Below are 15714 nucleotides of genomic sequence, written 5' to 3'. Positions count from 1 at the left end.
TCACTTATATAGTTGGTACCTGAGGAGATTAATAACTCCAGATTATTGATTGATTGATTTTTCCTTCCTTCCTTCCTTCCTTCCTTCCTTCCTTCCTTCCTTCCTTCCTTCTTTCCTTCCTTCCTTCCTTCCTTCCTTCGTTTTCTTAAATATATTATTTTCATCTTTGGAACATATGATATCAATTTAATACCAGTATATAAAAATGATCCAAATACATCATTTTATAAAAAAAGATCAAAATATATGTATAAAATTATCACAAGTATAAGAGTTACGAGTGAACTAAGCAGAATAGCACATGGATACATCATTCAACATGCCACTTGGAATGTCTTTTATTAAATATTTGTATGGTAGGGAAATCAAGAGTTTAAATGCTTTCCTGCTATGTTTCCTTTTTTTTAAAGGCAGATCATTTATTTTTTTCTTGGCTGATTATATCTGTTATTATTTTATTTATACTACATTAAGCAGATCAACTACATCCAGATGCTCACCCACTATTTTGCTTATTAAAATTTCTTAAGTCTGACAGATGTGATGTGTTTGTAAAGAATAGTTTTCTAACACTTTATATTTTGAGGTTTCCATTTTGATTTTCGTGATTTTATATTTTTGCATATGATTGAAACATCACATTCTTAAAATGAAATATTGGTTCAGATTTGGATAGGCATGTCTGCCATTTTGCAAGAATCAGCAAATCTTTAGGTAGGCCTCTTTCTCCACTTAAATATAATACTTCAGCAAACGTTTGAAACATTTGCAGTCATTTTATACCGAGGGGCCTTTAAAATGATAAACAGCAAAAAGCTGCTGTATGTGAGATTTCTCTGGAACTTTTCCATGTACAGATGCCATGGTTTTAGAAGATGAGGAACAGGAATCTTTCACAGAGGTTTCCAAAAGAAAAAAGATCCAGATATTTACAGCTGGTTCTTTTAAACTGGTCAATTTGCCCCTGTAGTTATCATATAAAATGACTTCATTTTCTTTTTGTTATAAACAATCTCATTCTTCTTTCACACTGTTACCATTCTGAGAATTCATTGCAAAATAAAATTATGATATCATATAAAAATACCTTGGGTAAACATATGATAATATATATTTTAAAATATCATCTTTGTTTGCAATCTCCAATGTTTATTAAGAAATAGTTAAGTTTTTGTAAATTGCTCTCTTTTAGTTAAAGATATATTAAAATGGAGAAAATAGAATATTAGCATATAGCACACTTCAAATTAAACCATATTGTGCTTCGACAAAGGGATGAGAGCCTACTTCAAATGGGTTAATGTAGCTTAACGAAATAATTAATAATAGTATGGATATTATTTTTAATATAAACACTTCGTAGAATACAATAACCGTCTCTTTAGTTACTGGCATGTCTAGTATGTTTAGTCAAGTTTTTGGACTAGAGCTTTACTCAGTCGATGTCTTGTTGAAGATTATAAGTGGATTAGCCAGGAAAAAAAGTTGGCAAGAAGATAAATAGTAATATATACATTAATATTTCACGCATTAAATAAATGAAAAAGTATTCTATTACTGGCAGCAACAACTTAGAAGGTTCTAAGAATTTCAACACAATGGCATAGAGTGGGAGGCTGTGATACATACCTCTGCTATCATTTTACCCAGATCAATTTTTCTTTTAACATTTTTGTTAAACCTTTTAGAAGCAGAAATACCTTGGGATAGGAATGGTTCAGCCATAGTTCCAAACCAAGATTCTGGACTGCCTAGGTACAGCGTGTGCTTGTGAATAGCCTGACAGTGGAGTGATTGGGGGTTATATAGGCATTTGCTTATGTCTGCACTTACATCTGGAGTTCCATAGGAACGATTTCAAATTTAATCAGTGAAGGAGAAACATCTAATAGGCCTCCCCGTGTCGAGGCTTTTCTGCTCTTGGCATTCTTCAAGACTTTTGCTTTTGCTGCTCCTTCCAGAAGAAAAGTGGATTCTTTGGCCAAATTGTCTGGATGTTGCATTAAAAATATAAAATACGTATTTCACATGTAAACCATTACTTGTAATGTAGCAGCCTAAATAAATACAGTCCATTCTCTCCCCTTACTTTTCTCTTTGTGCAGCACAGATCTGTTCTGTAGTAGCATGTATTTATTTATACACATGCCAGAAGAGTGACAAATTTGGTAAGAGATTCCTGACTCAGTTGCATTGGCTAAGTTATGTTGATGCTGTTTGTTATTACACTGAAAATGTTTGGCTGACATATTTCATTTGATGATAACTTGGCAGCTGGCAGTTTTCAGTAAACTAAACATTTTTGGTTTGGAAATTAAACATTTTCCCCCTGGCAATCAATAATTTCTTAAAATAAAAGTGTCATATTTCTTGAAAAAATTACAACTACAGGGCACTAAATGGCTATCTTTCTTCTTTTAACTTTGGGGCACCAGAGTGTTCAAATCTTAGTGGTAAATTTAGATTAAATAACCTGAATACATCTCAATTCCATGTTAAGTCCACTCTAATAACCAGTCTTTTATGAGCAGAAATGCCATGCTGAAAATAGTCTTTGACCGGGTTCTGTTTGGTTTTGTTTTTAAAAAGCCATCAAGGTTTGTTTTAGGAGCCCATAGCTTTTAACTACTGTAAATCTAATATAAAGTAGCATTCATTGTTTCTGAGCATGTAATGGGAGAAAAAAGGAGAAACTGCATGATAAAGTCTAAAAGTAACACATTTTGCTGGTTTGAAGCATTATTAGCCAAACTATCAAAAATCATGGCAAAGATTCATGTTTTTAGATATCACATTTATTACAGCAAAACTACCATGTGATAATGATTATGGCTATTTAACTGCTTACTTCATTTTTGTGTGCCTTTTACACAGGACTCCTTGCAGAACGTTTTAAAGAGCTGTATAAAAAAAGAGCGCGACATAATTTATTTTTGGTGCATGCAGTCCTCAAATTATGACCAGAATGGACTCTTAGACTTAAGAGTCTTAAGTCATGACAGTTGTAAAATTAATAATCTCTTAAAATTAAATTGCTGTTTTTCTTGAAAAGTAATCAACAAGAGTTACAACCATTTTTGTGGCAGTTATTAAGTGAATTCAGAAGTCATTAAGTGAACACGGCAAACCACTGGGTTGGCTTAATGACAAAGTGAACCAGTGGTTTGCTATGGCCCGGTTGGTATAGGCCTGGAAGGAAATGCCCAGTTTTGGCAAAACCAGTGTAATATGCAATCACATGACCGTAGGACGCTACAAACAGCTGTAATTGTGGTTCAGTTGCCAATCAACTGAAGTGCATTCATATGACTGTGAAGAGGAGAGCTTGTGTACTTAGGTATTCTGGAAAAATAACAAAAGTGCTTATGTTGGTTTGGCAGGCCTTTTCAATAAATATTTGAAGGTGCTGTTATAAATTAAAGTCAAGTGCTAGCTAGCGAGAGTCTCAACCAGAATGTATGTTGACCACCCTAGAATGCATCTCTATTTGTTGCAAGGCAATTTAGAATTTGGGCATTAAAGTAAATGAAACATTTAAACTAAATGTTTAAACTTTTAGCATCCATAATAACAGTTGTTTGCCCTTTAGACTAACTAAATTAGTATATTTCCTAAATGCTGTGGTTGTGAAGGTTTATGAAGATTGGATTTCAAGTTTTTTCTTCTGTTTTTCTTTCATTGGTGTCATTTTTTTCCAATTGCACATTAGCAAAAAGGGCTAAAGAGGATCTAGGTAGGGAATGACATCATTGATTTCACTTTTCTCTGCTTAGAGGAATCACAAATTTGGAGAAATTTAGGCTTTCCTGATTCACTTGAAATCATTGCAGATCTTGTCACTGTGTAAGCTGTATAGGGCAATTTCTTGTGGGGGTAGGAGAAGGCAGTGGGGTAGATTTAGAATTTTTATCCCTGAAGATTCTCCATTGAAATTCTACTTAAACGGTGGGAAAAACTCATTTAAGGAGAATGAGATAAATAAAGAAATATAAAACTCTTTCCTGGTACTTCTGGCACTAGATCAGATATCAGAATTCTTTGGGGGATTTATTGAAACCATGAAATACCACTAGATATTTTAAACTCTGAAATAACCGAGCACTTTTTTTTTATTCTGAGAAGTAAGAACAATTTGACAATACTTGGCTATATTATTACAGTTTTGATTTACTGAACAGCCTAACTACATGTTTCTGTTCAAAGTTCATCATGTATTTTTAGTTTTTCATCTTCAGATAAAGACTGAATCTGAAATAGTAGCTGCTAGTGAGCTTTAGCTGTTCATATTAGACAAGTAAATGTATTAGAGATAAGATACAGATGATTTGCAAATGAAAACCTGAGGTAGATATTTTGCATTACTGGTATTTACTACTGCGGTTATTACTTTTACTTCCACTTTGGGATTTTGCAAAAAACTGGGAGGGTATTGTTTGGGCCTATGTAGGGTTTATTTAAAATTTACTTAAGGGAGAGAAGAAGTATGCTTTTTAAACAATAATGTCTGATATATTACTTTACAGAAGGTTTTGAAAAGGATGATCAACTATTGTTGACGCTTGTGAAAAAAACTGATTCTCAAAAGAAATCATGATCATAAAGCTCAAAAGAAAGTTTGGCTTTATTTATGCTGAATATTTTCCAGCATTTGAAAACTGTTGGAAAGTGAATTAACCAGTGAGTGAAAATTCAGCACACTTAAAACTGATCTAGTCATAAGAGACCTCTGAGGAATGAAATTATTCAGTGGATCCCACCAGTGGTGGGATTCAATTTTTTTTACTACCAGTTCTGTGGGCGTGGCTTTGTGGGCGGGCAGGGGAAGGATACTGCAAAATCCCCATTCCCGCCCCACTCTCAAAATTTCCACTACTATAAAATTTCCACTTCTACAAAACCTGTCAGAACTGCCTGAATACCACCTCTGGATCCCACAAACAGAAATAAAACCGGCTAATGAAAAGTGGCACATTTTCCCATCAAGTTCCTGAAAGAAAATAGTAGTGTTTGTGTCAGAGAAACATTATACTGTTGTGTGTCTGTAACTGGGGATCTCAGGCGTTGAAAATGCTAACTTTGTTCCCACTGGATAAAAGATACTGCCTCTTCCTGTACCACTAGCCTCAAGCATGTGCTGGACAGAAGCACGAACAGGCTTTATTCTCTGAAAGTTGCTCTTTCAGTAAAATTGATTTGGAAGAGTCTCATTGAAGCCTACAAAGAAACTAAATACATTTCTGTACCAATGTGCTTGTGGCTCTAATGCTCCAAGGCGCAGTGTGAGGTTGGTGGATATCTCCACCCAGGGCTGAAATTTAGCAGGCTCTGGCAGGTTCTGGAGAACTAGTAGCGGAAAGTTTGAGTGATTCGGAGAACCGGCAAATACCACCTCTGGTTGGCCCCAGAGTGCGGTGGGAATGGAGATTGTGCAGTGTCCTTCCCCTGCCACGCCCACCAAGCCATGCTCACAGAACCAGTAGTAATTTTCTTTTGAATTTCACCACTGCCTCCACCGTATCAAACCATTCTTCTCAAGTTCAGGTTGCTTGAATCTAGGCTAAAGCAGGTACATTTAGAAAAGGCACATTAACCTTTTTTGGGGGGGTAATAAAAGTTATGTATCCTTTGAGGTGAGCTAGACTCCTGATGACTTCATGGATATGGATGTGTAACTTTCTTGGCAGCCATACAAAGGTGATTTGCTTCAGTGTTTTTCTGGGGTGTTTTTTTGACTTCTTGTTTAACCTAAAGAGTCTTGAGATTTTCTGATTACCCTTTCATGAAAGCACTAACCAGGTTTGACAAGGTCAGCTAAGTGCTGCCACCTCCTGAGACTTTTCTGCAATAGCTACCTTTTACACTCCTGAACTGTAATTATACATAGTTTCTGGAACCCTTTTTGTTAAGTTAGCTGAATTTCAATAGTTTGAACAGTAAATAGCATTTCATATAAATGTTCTCTGTAGATCAATGGAGGCGTTATTAAGCCAGCAATTCACATTTAAATGTTTAGCACTAAACATTTCTTTATAAAACATTTCTAGACTGATTTAATATTTTCAGCTGCAAATATCTGTATTACGTAGTCATTAACTCATTTCTCTTCTACTTTGCTCCATATATTTTACTTCTCACTATTTCTGTATAAAGGAGGTGCTTTTGGATTTGACATGCTTCTTCAAATACATGGCCAATACTACCAACTAAGAACAGTCCCGATTTTGAGTAATCTGTCCTAGAACTGGCGTTCTATTTCCTCTATTGGTAGATGAAAGTGGAAGTTGAGGCTTATTAGTCTGAAGCTTGAATGGGCTTGTTAAAATGGCAAAAAGCCATGCCTCAAACCACATAAATATGAGAAGAACTTTGAGGTTATCGTTGCATATTGTTTGGGGCTTCTTCAGTTTACAAATCGTCTATGAAGAACTCTGCACATTATTTACAGCAGGGGTGCCAAACTCAAAGCCCGTGGGCCAAATCCGGCCTGTGGGGTGCTTAAGTCTGGCCCATGGGGCTGGCCTGGAAATAGCAAAGTAGCCCACAGTGCCTCTGTCAGCCAAAACGGGGCATGGGATGTGTGCGCCCTGTTTTCAGCCTGGACCCTGGATCCTGGTTTCATATCAGCAACTATTACTACTTCAATACAGATATAGTTATATAGGTGTTGAAAACATTGGATAGTCTTAATTATTCATTTGTTAAGCATTTCATCATTTAATAGGTTTATATCCACTTTTTCTCTCTATCTCAACTACATAGTGCTTCCTCCTCATATTTCTTCATAACAACAGCCCCAGCTTGACAATTAGAATAGAATAGAATAGAATTCTTTATTTGCCACACAAAGTGTGATTGGACACACAAGGAATTTGTCTTTGGTGCATATGCCCTCAGTGTACAAAAAAAGACAAGATACATTCATCAAGAATCATAAGGTACAGCACTTAATGATAGTCATAGGATACAAATAAGCAAGTATAAAGTTTTTCAGTTTTAGTATTAAATCATATATTGCACTGATGAAATTAAGCTTTGAGGGTGTGGTTTGGATTGAAAAAAACATTCTTGGTGTAGAGTACTCATCGTTTGCCCTGTTTTTCAGCTCTGTCAAATAGTTTATGTAGATTATGGACTCAGGATGGCAGTCCATGTTTGTCATAAGTCTTCCTTATGCCATTTGTCAAACTGGCTGTCTAAAATGCCATTGCATTTTATTTCATCAATATTATATGGGAGGAACTAATTTGAGGACCAAAGCTAACAAAGGGCCCCAGATCAGAATGGTCAAATACAATAACAATGCACTGACCACTTCTCCAAATAAGAGATGAATGGTTCTCAGTCCACTGCTATATTAGGACATGTGTTATAGAGTTTGCAATGGGTGCTTTTCTTCATCATGAAAGGTTTTTCTGATATCTGCAATGCAAGTATCTTATAAGAGCTCTTCATTGAATGTCTGATTGCAAACCTTCTAGTTCAAGTGTTGGTCTGAGAAAGCACTACATCCAAGGTCCTTTAAATGTTGCTGAACATCCACTAAGCTAGCAATATCCATCTCTGATCCATATAGGAGGTCTTTGTGAACATTTTACATTTACAAGTTCATAATTCACCCAGGTCAGCAGGATACTTTAAAAGAAAAATAAGTACAGACCAAGTGTCCTGAAATATTTGTTTAACGAAGATAATGAAAAATGACAGCATATGACTCATATAGTGTTTTGTAGAAACAGTGTTTCATTTGCTGAAACAATAATATGGACTAACCGTGATTCCTTATAGTTGATTATAGTTTCAGATCCAGATTATTACTGTTTCTCAGGTGTACCAGGAATGTTTTCTAATTCCTTTTGAAGTTTCATTATTATCATAACTCCTTCTGTAAAAAACTGATACTAGGGTTCAGAATATTTTTGGAACAATGTGTTATATGATAAAACCAGCTGTTAGCTGGAGACAGGTTAGTTAATCAGCTTTGATTCTGAGTGCATAGACCAGGGGTGTCAAATTTGCGGCTGGTGGGCTGGATGCGTCATGTGCTGACCATGCCCACCTCTGTTTTAGCAAAGGGGGAAAAAGTTGTGATACGTCACTTGATGACATGTCATCATGAGTTTGATACTCCTGGCATAGACCAATGCTTACTATTCAGCTTCTCTCCAGTAATAATTTGTAGTTCTCTGAAGGGCATTCATTCGTTTCATCTGTTGTTATTTTCTCCTTCTGCTTCCTTGATAGTTTCTAAACATAACTGTTTTATTCTATCCATCATTCACTTGCATCACATGTCTAAAGTATGTTAAGTTTCTGTTTTCTGATCATTACCTCAACAAAGCAGTTAGTCTGTCTTGGTATATCTGTCTCTACAATGGATTCAGTATGGCCATGTTAGGCTGGTTACTAGTCACACCTGAAATTCAGTTTTGTTTAGGGTTTATGCTGCATTTTACTGTCTCATCCCATTGATTTTTCCAAGGAGTCTAAGGACAACACTAAGAACTGGAAAATAAAAATGATTCTATGCTTTTCCTTTAGTAAGATTACGTATGTGTATCCCACAAAGAGGTTTCCTGAAATTGGAAGATGATACTTGATTTTGTTGTAATTGGTAGCCTAGACTTAAATAATAGTAGAATGGTCAAAACCATATCTTCCTCCTGAAATATACTTTGTGGAAAGCTCTGAAGTATAAAAATTATCTGTGGTTTGATGTGGTCAGGGATTCATTTATTCATTTCTGTTTATTTTTGCTTTGGATATTGCATGTATTTGGATTTGAAACGTATAAGGTATAATTTGATACATGAAATTAAAAGCTAACATTTAGTCTCCAAAAGGGTATAATATCTACTCTATAAAAGCATCATGTTTTCCTTTTCACAAGAAATTTTGGGTTATATAATTTGATTTTAGAAATGTATAAATTGAAGTTTTTTTCAGGAATAAATGACTTTTAAAAAGTTATGTAGAATGTTTACTTTTTACTTTAAAATCCTACCAACTCACTGTGTGGATTATTGATTATTGGAAACTATGCAGAAATATAACTATTGCTTTCTTGGCAACCATGCAGAAGTGATTTGCCACTGTTTTCTTCTGTAACTCCCCCCGCCCCATTTCCCAATCTATTTATTTCTTGATAGTTTGTCATACTTATACCACCCAGGTTTGACCCTGGTTATCTTTTTGTTTTTACAAGTGTATTCACTTAATTTTATGTGTATTTTTAACCAATCTCAGACCAATCACCATTCATGTTTATGTTCCAAATCTATTGTCACCATATGCACATTAGTTTTATGTTTCTTTAACTCGCATGATATATCAAAGGAATTATAGCTTAATGAATATACTAAAATAGACATTTAAAATCTTAAAATTTCCTTAAAATAAATAAAATAAACAGTAGTGGCTAACGCATAATGGGCTAGAAACTAGGAGACTGTGAGTTCTAGTCTCACCTCAGGCATGAAAGTCAGCTGGGGGACTTTGGGCCATCCCTTCTCTCTCAGCCTAAGATACTTTATATGGTTGTGGTTGAAAATAAGAGGAAGAAGATGTGTTAGGTATGTTTGCGGACTTGAATTATTTATAAAAATAATAAAGGAAGGATTTAAAAAATCCAAATTTTTGGAGATTTCCCATTATTTTTCTATCTCATACTTCCCTGGAAGACTGAACAATTTTTCCAATTATAAGTTGTAAGTATACACATACAATATATTTGGATTCAGGTGCCCCAAAGGATAACAGTTGTATTTCTTTTCTTTCTTTTCTTTTCTTTTGAACAGGAGTTGATCAATGATCCTTTGTACATAGGTCTGAAACACAAACGAATCCGAGGTCAGGCCTATGATGATCTTCTAGATGAATTTATGGAAGCTGCAGTTTCCCGGTAATTGGTTATATTTCTGCATTTTGTACCACTGGATGTTTTAGGAATTTATTGAGAGCTGGAAAGACAACTTAACTTAGAAGCTAAGATGCATCCTTTTTACAGGCTTACAAATACAGTTTGTACTTGTAGCTCATTGGTTTATGATGTTGAATTGTTGTGAATGGATTTACTTTTTCACAATAGTAAGAAGAAGATGGGGAACCTCTCCCTATATTAGGAAATCTTTCTTTTTACCTGTTTTAAAAGTTATTTTAAATTTAAGAATCAGAGTTTATTCTTATTTATTTTATTTATATATTAGATTTGTTTGCTGCCCATCTTGCTTTGAGGTGACTCTGGGCAGCTTATAACAATAAAATGCAGCTGGTTTGCATTTACAGCTAGTTGCAGCAGTAATTATAACATTGAAACTACCATTGCTTGATTAAGTGAAGTGCAATCCTGTCTTATTTTATTTAGTTGCTTACAGACATATATACTCCATATAGTTCCAAGTTAAATAAAAAAATCAGAACAATGGTTTTGCTTACCATTTCATTTGAATATTTTTAAATTTTGCTGGTAGCATATTTATTTGACACAGTTGTTTTCTTTGGCAAAGAAATATATTAGGGAGAAACCAGATAATTATGATGCTAATTGAAAATTATGAAAGAATGTTGGGCCACACTGAAACTTTAATAGGAAAATTTAAGTCTAGTATTCTTAATTTAATCAATTCTTGGCCTACCACTAATTCTTAATTGCCAACGGACCCATCTATAGTTGTTTATTTATAGAAATTCTTTTGCAAATTATTCCAGTGTTTATAATTATTTCTGGAAAGAATCTATATTGTTGTCTGTTTGCAAATAGCGAATCCATCCAGAATGGGATGAAATGATGTCAGGCTAGGAGTTCAGGGTAAATCTTTATACCTGATAAAACTAAGCCGTAGGTACACAATGAAGTAGAAACCTCTGTACCTTTTATCTATCTGCTATGCTTGGCGTTTGTTTTGGAAAGTTGTATGTTTTTCAGCTTCCAAATTTTTTTGTTTTTTCTTATTAAAATATTAAAAATTTGTGATATACCGGTAGTCACTTCATGACACTTATTTACAAAGAGACTTGAAAGTTTAGAAACTAAATAATAAAGTGATGTTTGTTCCATAGTAAGGACAAAAAGAAGTTGCTAGATTTCTAAGAATAGAGTATTTTACACAATAGCAGTTTGGGCTCACTTGTAGATTGAGCATAGATGAGGCGTAAAAAATTGGTTTTCCATGATAAGAATTATAATAGGTCACATCTTTTTTTATTGGAATTTTTTTGTTTTTGTTTCTATGAGTTATTTTAAGTTTTTATGTATCCGTTAGCAGCGGAGAAAAGCCTTTATTATATAAAGATGACAAGGAACATACATAGCAATTTGCAAAATGGCTAGCAGAGCAAAAAAATGTACAGAACATATTTTCTTATATATATGTCTAGGATCCTCAAGCTATGCAATTTAGGATGAACATCCAAACAAATGAGATTAGTCTTCTATAAAAATAAGGTTTAAATTTGCTGTGTCCAGTGTGCTCTACAAATAGTTTGTGCTTTTTTTCTGTTTTAACATTCTGGTGTGTTAATGAGTTAAAACCACAAGGACCTTTTTTAAACTTAATTGACTATGTAAATCAAGGATAAGCAGATTTACTTCATGCATGAATTCTTTTGTTAGAATTTAAGGTCTACCTAGCAGAATCAGGATTGCAAGCTAGGTTGAAAGAACATGGGGGTACAGACGCAAAATCACAATTAAATGGTCGGTGGTGGCAATGATTTACAACCAGGAACAATACTGTGTAGGATGATCTGCCTAGAAAGTTAACGTAAGAATTAATTTTAAGAACTAGAATTTATGGACACGATTTTGAATTTTGTTTCTATATTTCAACAAATTAATTTAGTAAAGAAATACTCTTGTTGCTGCACTTGCTAAAGAAATAGTTGCTGATCTACAATCAGATTTCAGTTGATGGTCTCTTTGTCCCTAAGAGTTTGCTGCAGTAGGAGCTTGAAAGTGGGTAGATGAAATAAAGGCTACTTTGAAGATTGGCTGAGAATATTGACTACATAGAGTTTTCATTGTTAAAGAAATGTACTAGATCATTTATTGGGCACATCATTGCAAGTAAAATAAAGAGAATTTCAAATTGCCAAATAACTGGGGGAACATATGTGATGTCTATCTGCCTGCCCCCCCTCTCACACACACACTCACTCACACACACAGTCACATCACTAGTTACTATGTTAGTCAGAGCAATGTTGATCATCAAAGATCTCCACAAGAGAACAGCACCATCAGCCAATCACTAGCCTCCCTACAACATGGAATGTCCTGTAAGGCATCATAGCTGCCAAGCTACAGGTGTCAGGAGTGCATGGACCAATGCACAAGCATAGCTCAGAAGGGCATTGGGAACAACATCAGAGGCTCAAAACATCACATGCTCAAGCACTGTCCGAGGCTCAAGGTCTAGACAGATCAATCGCAGCACAGCCTGAATTCACAAAAGGAAGGCATACAACTCAAAGGATCTGTGAATGCCTGGCACTATACAAAGTCAATAGACTACTATGGGCTTTCCTCAAGAACTCAGACTGTGATAACACTGGAAGTCAACTTAAGATAGCTCACACAAGTGACCATCAAGTGCTGCATATACCAAGAAGATATCCTGTCTCTACTGCTGTTCTGCATAGGCTTGAATCCCCTCAGCCACAAGAACTGGCTATGGGTACAAGATTGTTCTACCATCAATTCAAGTTCAAGATTGGAACTACCATCAGCCACGTACTCTACATGAGTGACATCAAGCTGTATGCTAAGAGTGAAAGAGACATCGAGGGGAGGTAGTTAAAATTGATGGGCTGGAACTATCTGCAGGTCTCATAGCAGACACACAGATCAGCTCCAAGTACCTTGGTATCCCACAGTCACATGGGAACCACAATGAGGAGGCAAGGAAGCATCAACATCGAAGTATCACCATAGGGTAAAATAGACCCTGAAGAACCATTCAAGGGGAGAACAAGAACTTGTGGGATTTGCAGATTCAGATGGACAGGCAAGTATTGGCCAATCTACCAGACATTATGGTAGTAGACAAGGAATAGAAGACGGTGATAGATGGAGTAGTGTCAAGTGAGATCAACATCAGGAAGATGTATGAGAAGTTGAAGAAGAACCAGGTCCTGAAGGAGGAACTAGAGAAGACATGGAAAGACAATGCCAAAGTGACTCCAGTGATGGTAGGAGCACTTGGTGCTGTGATTCCTAAGCTGGGAGATAAGCTCCAGCAGTTCCTAAGAACAAAATCAGAGCTCTCTGTTCAGAAGAGTGCAGTGCTAGGAACAACTAAGATTACTGTGCAGGATCCTCAAAGTTCCAAGCCTCCAGCAGAGGATTGAAGATTGAGGAAGACACATAATACCAATAGGGATGAGAAGAGGGTTTAATTATTATTTTAAATAAAATAGAGTTCAACTGAATCACCTGGCAGTTCTTGGAGTGATGCCAATTCTTTTTTTCCTAAGACCATTTGATTGATTTATTCTCTAGCACTAGTCAGCATCTGTATTGTTTCTAACACTTTAAAAAATTTACCCATCAATCCCTGCACTTATAACCAGTATGATTTAGACACACACCTGTAAAGAAGATTAAAACTGAAATACTGGAAAATGCATTGTAAAATAATTATACCTGCTACTTTTTACAAATGTAATGCTCATTTGACACCCACAATGGGTGTCTGCAACTAACTGCTGAGGAAGGCTAGATATCATATCCAGGTAGTAGCCCAGTTTACTATATGACTCAAGAGACCAGTTTTGAACCGGTCAATCAACAGGATTGGGCTTGCTGCCCTCCCTCTGTGCTTATTATTTTTCCAGTCAAATAGGCATTCAGCCAGAAGATGCAAAGAGCAGTTATATATGCATCTAATCAATCAATTTATCTATGATTTTTATTAAGTCCTGGCTTTCTTATAAGGGCTCAATGCAACATACTGTATTTTTTGGAGTGTATGACGCACCTTCTTCCCTCAAAAAAGAGGCTGAAAATCTTGGTCCATCTTATACACTGAATACAGTATTTTTTGCCTCCAGAAATCCCGCCCCCTTCACCAAAATGGCCATGCATAGCTTTTAGGAGGCTTTCAGAGAGCTCCTGGGGGCTGGAAAGGTTAGAAATGAGCAAACAACAAGCCATTTTTTGCTCAATTTTGTCCCCCCCCAGCCCCCAGGGGAAGGGAACCAGGCAGGCTGCCTTTACCATTGGGATGGACGGTGTTTTTTTGCGAGAGAAGGAACAGGCGGGAAGGGTGATTGCATTGCTGGCCTGCTGCTGTTTTTGCTGCGGGCCCTCTTTTTGCTCTGCAAGCTGTACCAGTAGGTGGTACAGTGGTAATGGCGGGGACCGGTTGCGCATGCGCTTAAATAGTTGGGGGTGGGCTTATTTTGGGGGGAGGGCTTATTATGGCGCATGCTCTGAAAAGCCCGATTGGGCTTATTAGCAGGGCATGTTTTATTTTCGGGGAAACACGGTAATTAAGATGGAACTCTAATTCTGACAATAACTTTTTATAATGCAAAACTAATGCTACCCTGTGATTTGAATAGGAAACAATGATTGGATTTGAGTAGGCACTCAAGAGCACTCAAATCCACAGAGGTTTTTTTTAATGTCTCATAAGTTTTTGTAAGGTAAATAATAAAGATCACTCAAATTCTCATTGCTAGTGACAATTTGAAGTCTCAGTGCTCACTTAAATTGTTGGCAGAAGCTAATTTGGACCTTATAAAATTGATACATTTTAAAATTGCCTACATTTGTTAAGATATAAAATCAAGAATTTGCTTCAGCAGTTGGAAGTGCTATTTTATTTGCTGTGTTTTTCGTTGGACTTACCTAATGAAAAGTAAAATAATTGCTATACAGGTAGTCCTCGACTTACAGCAGTTCATTTCGTGACTGTTCGAAGTTACAACGGCACTGAGAAAAATAACATGACCATTTTTCACACTTACAGCCATTGCAGCATCCCCATGGTCACATGATTTACATTTGGCTGCTTGGCAACCGGTTCATATTTATGACAGTTGTAATGTCCCATGGTCATGTGATCCCCTTTTGCGACTTTCTGACAAGCAAAATCAGTGGGGAAGCCATATTCACTTAACAAGTAGTGACAAGCGTTACTAATTGAGAAGCTACAGTGATTCTGTCAGTGTTCCAAATATCCAGTGACATGGAATTTGTTGCCATGCCTGAGCTGCCTAGAGAACCTCCCACCTCTATGTCTCTGAATGAATGGATGGACACTCTAAAGCAAGGATGCAAAAATACGAAGAAAGCTCCAGCAGATTCGGGTTAATGTCAGCGTTCCAAATATCATCTAGAATTAAATCAGAGTTCAAGGCATAGCTTTCATCAAAGTTCCAATTTAATAAGAGAGACATGTTGGTACAAACTGTGGAAATCCCGAATCTGAAAGCTTCCTGGGTTTTCCACCCAGTTGAAAGTTCAAGACCTTGCCCCCACACCCACAAGTTCATCACATGGTCCAATCTTTCTCTGCCACACTGGCATTTCCATCCATCTAGTTCCAGTCAGGTGCAGAGACGAAGGATGACCTTGGGCTTCTAGAAAGGAATGTTTTATTTTGACAACAACACATTCTACAATTCTACTCCTACCTCCTATTCCCCCTCCCAATTACCCCTCTAATGAAACAGCATAGAAAAACAATAGAGAGTGTGGCAGGCCAAAGATCC

At 36.3% G+C, this 15714-nt stretch overlaps 1 protein-coding gene across 1 annotated transcript in view; it reads left to right on the top strand.

The window, feature by feature from the left end:
• The window catches only part of ME1 (malic enzyme 1), a 111467-nt gene that overhangs the window by 60087 nt on the left and 35666 nt on the right, over nucleotides 1-15714 (top strand). The window contains exon 6 of the mRNA XM_081945721.1: nucleotides 9795-9898. Within this exon, the coding sequence (XP_081801847.1) occupies nucleotides 9795-9898 (104 nt within the window). The remainder of the gene's footprint in view (nucleotides 1-9794; nucleotides 9899-15714) is intronic.

The sequence above is a fragment of the Natrix helvetica genome (assembly GCF_964273705.1).
Source record: "Natrix helvetica genome assembly, chromosome: 2".
NCBI lineage: Eukaryota > Metazoa > Chordata > Lepidosauria > Squamata > Natricidae > Natrix > Natrix helvetica.
Note: the sequence above shows the minus strand (reverse complement) of the source record. Positions and strands in the feature narration are given on the sequence as shown.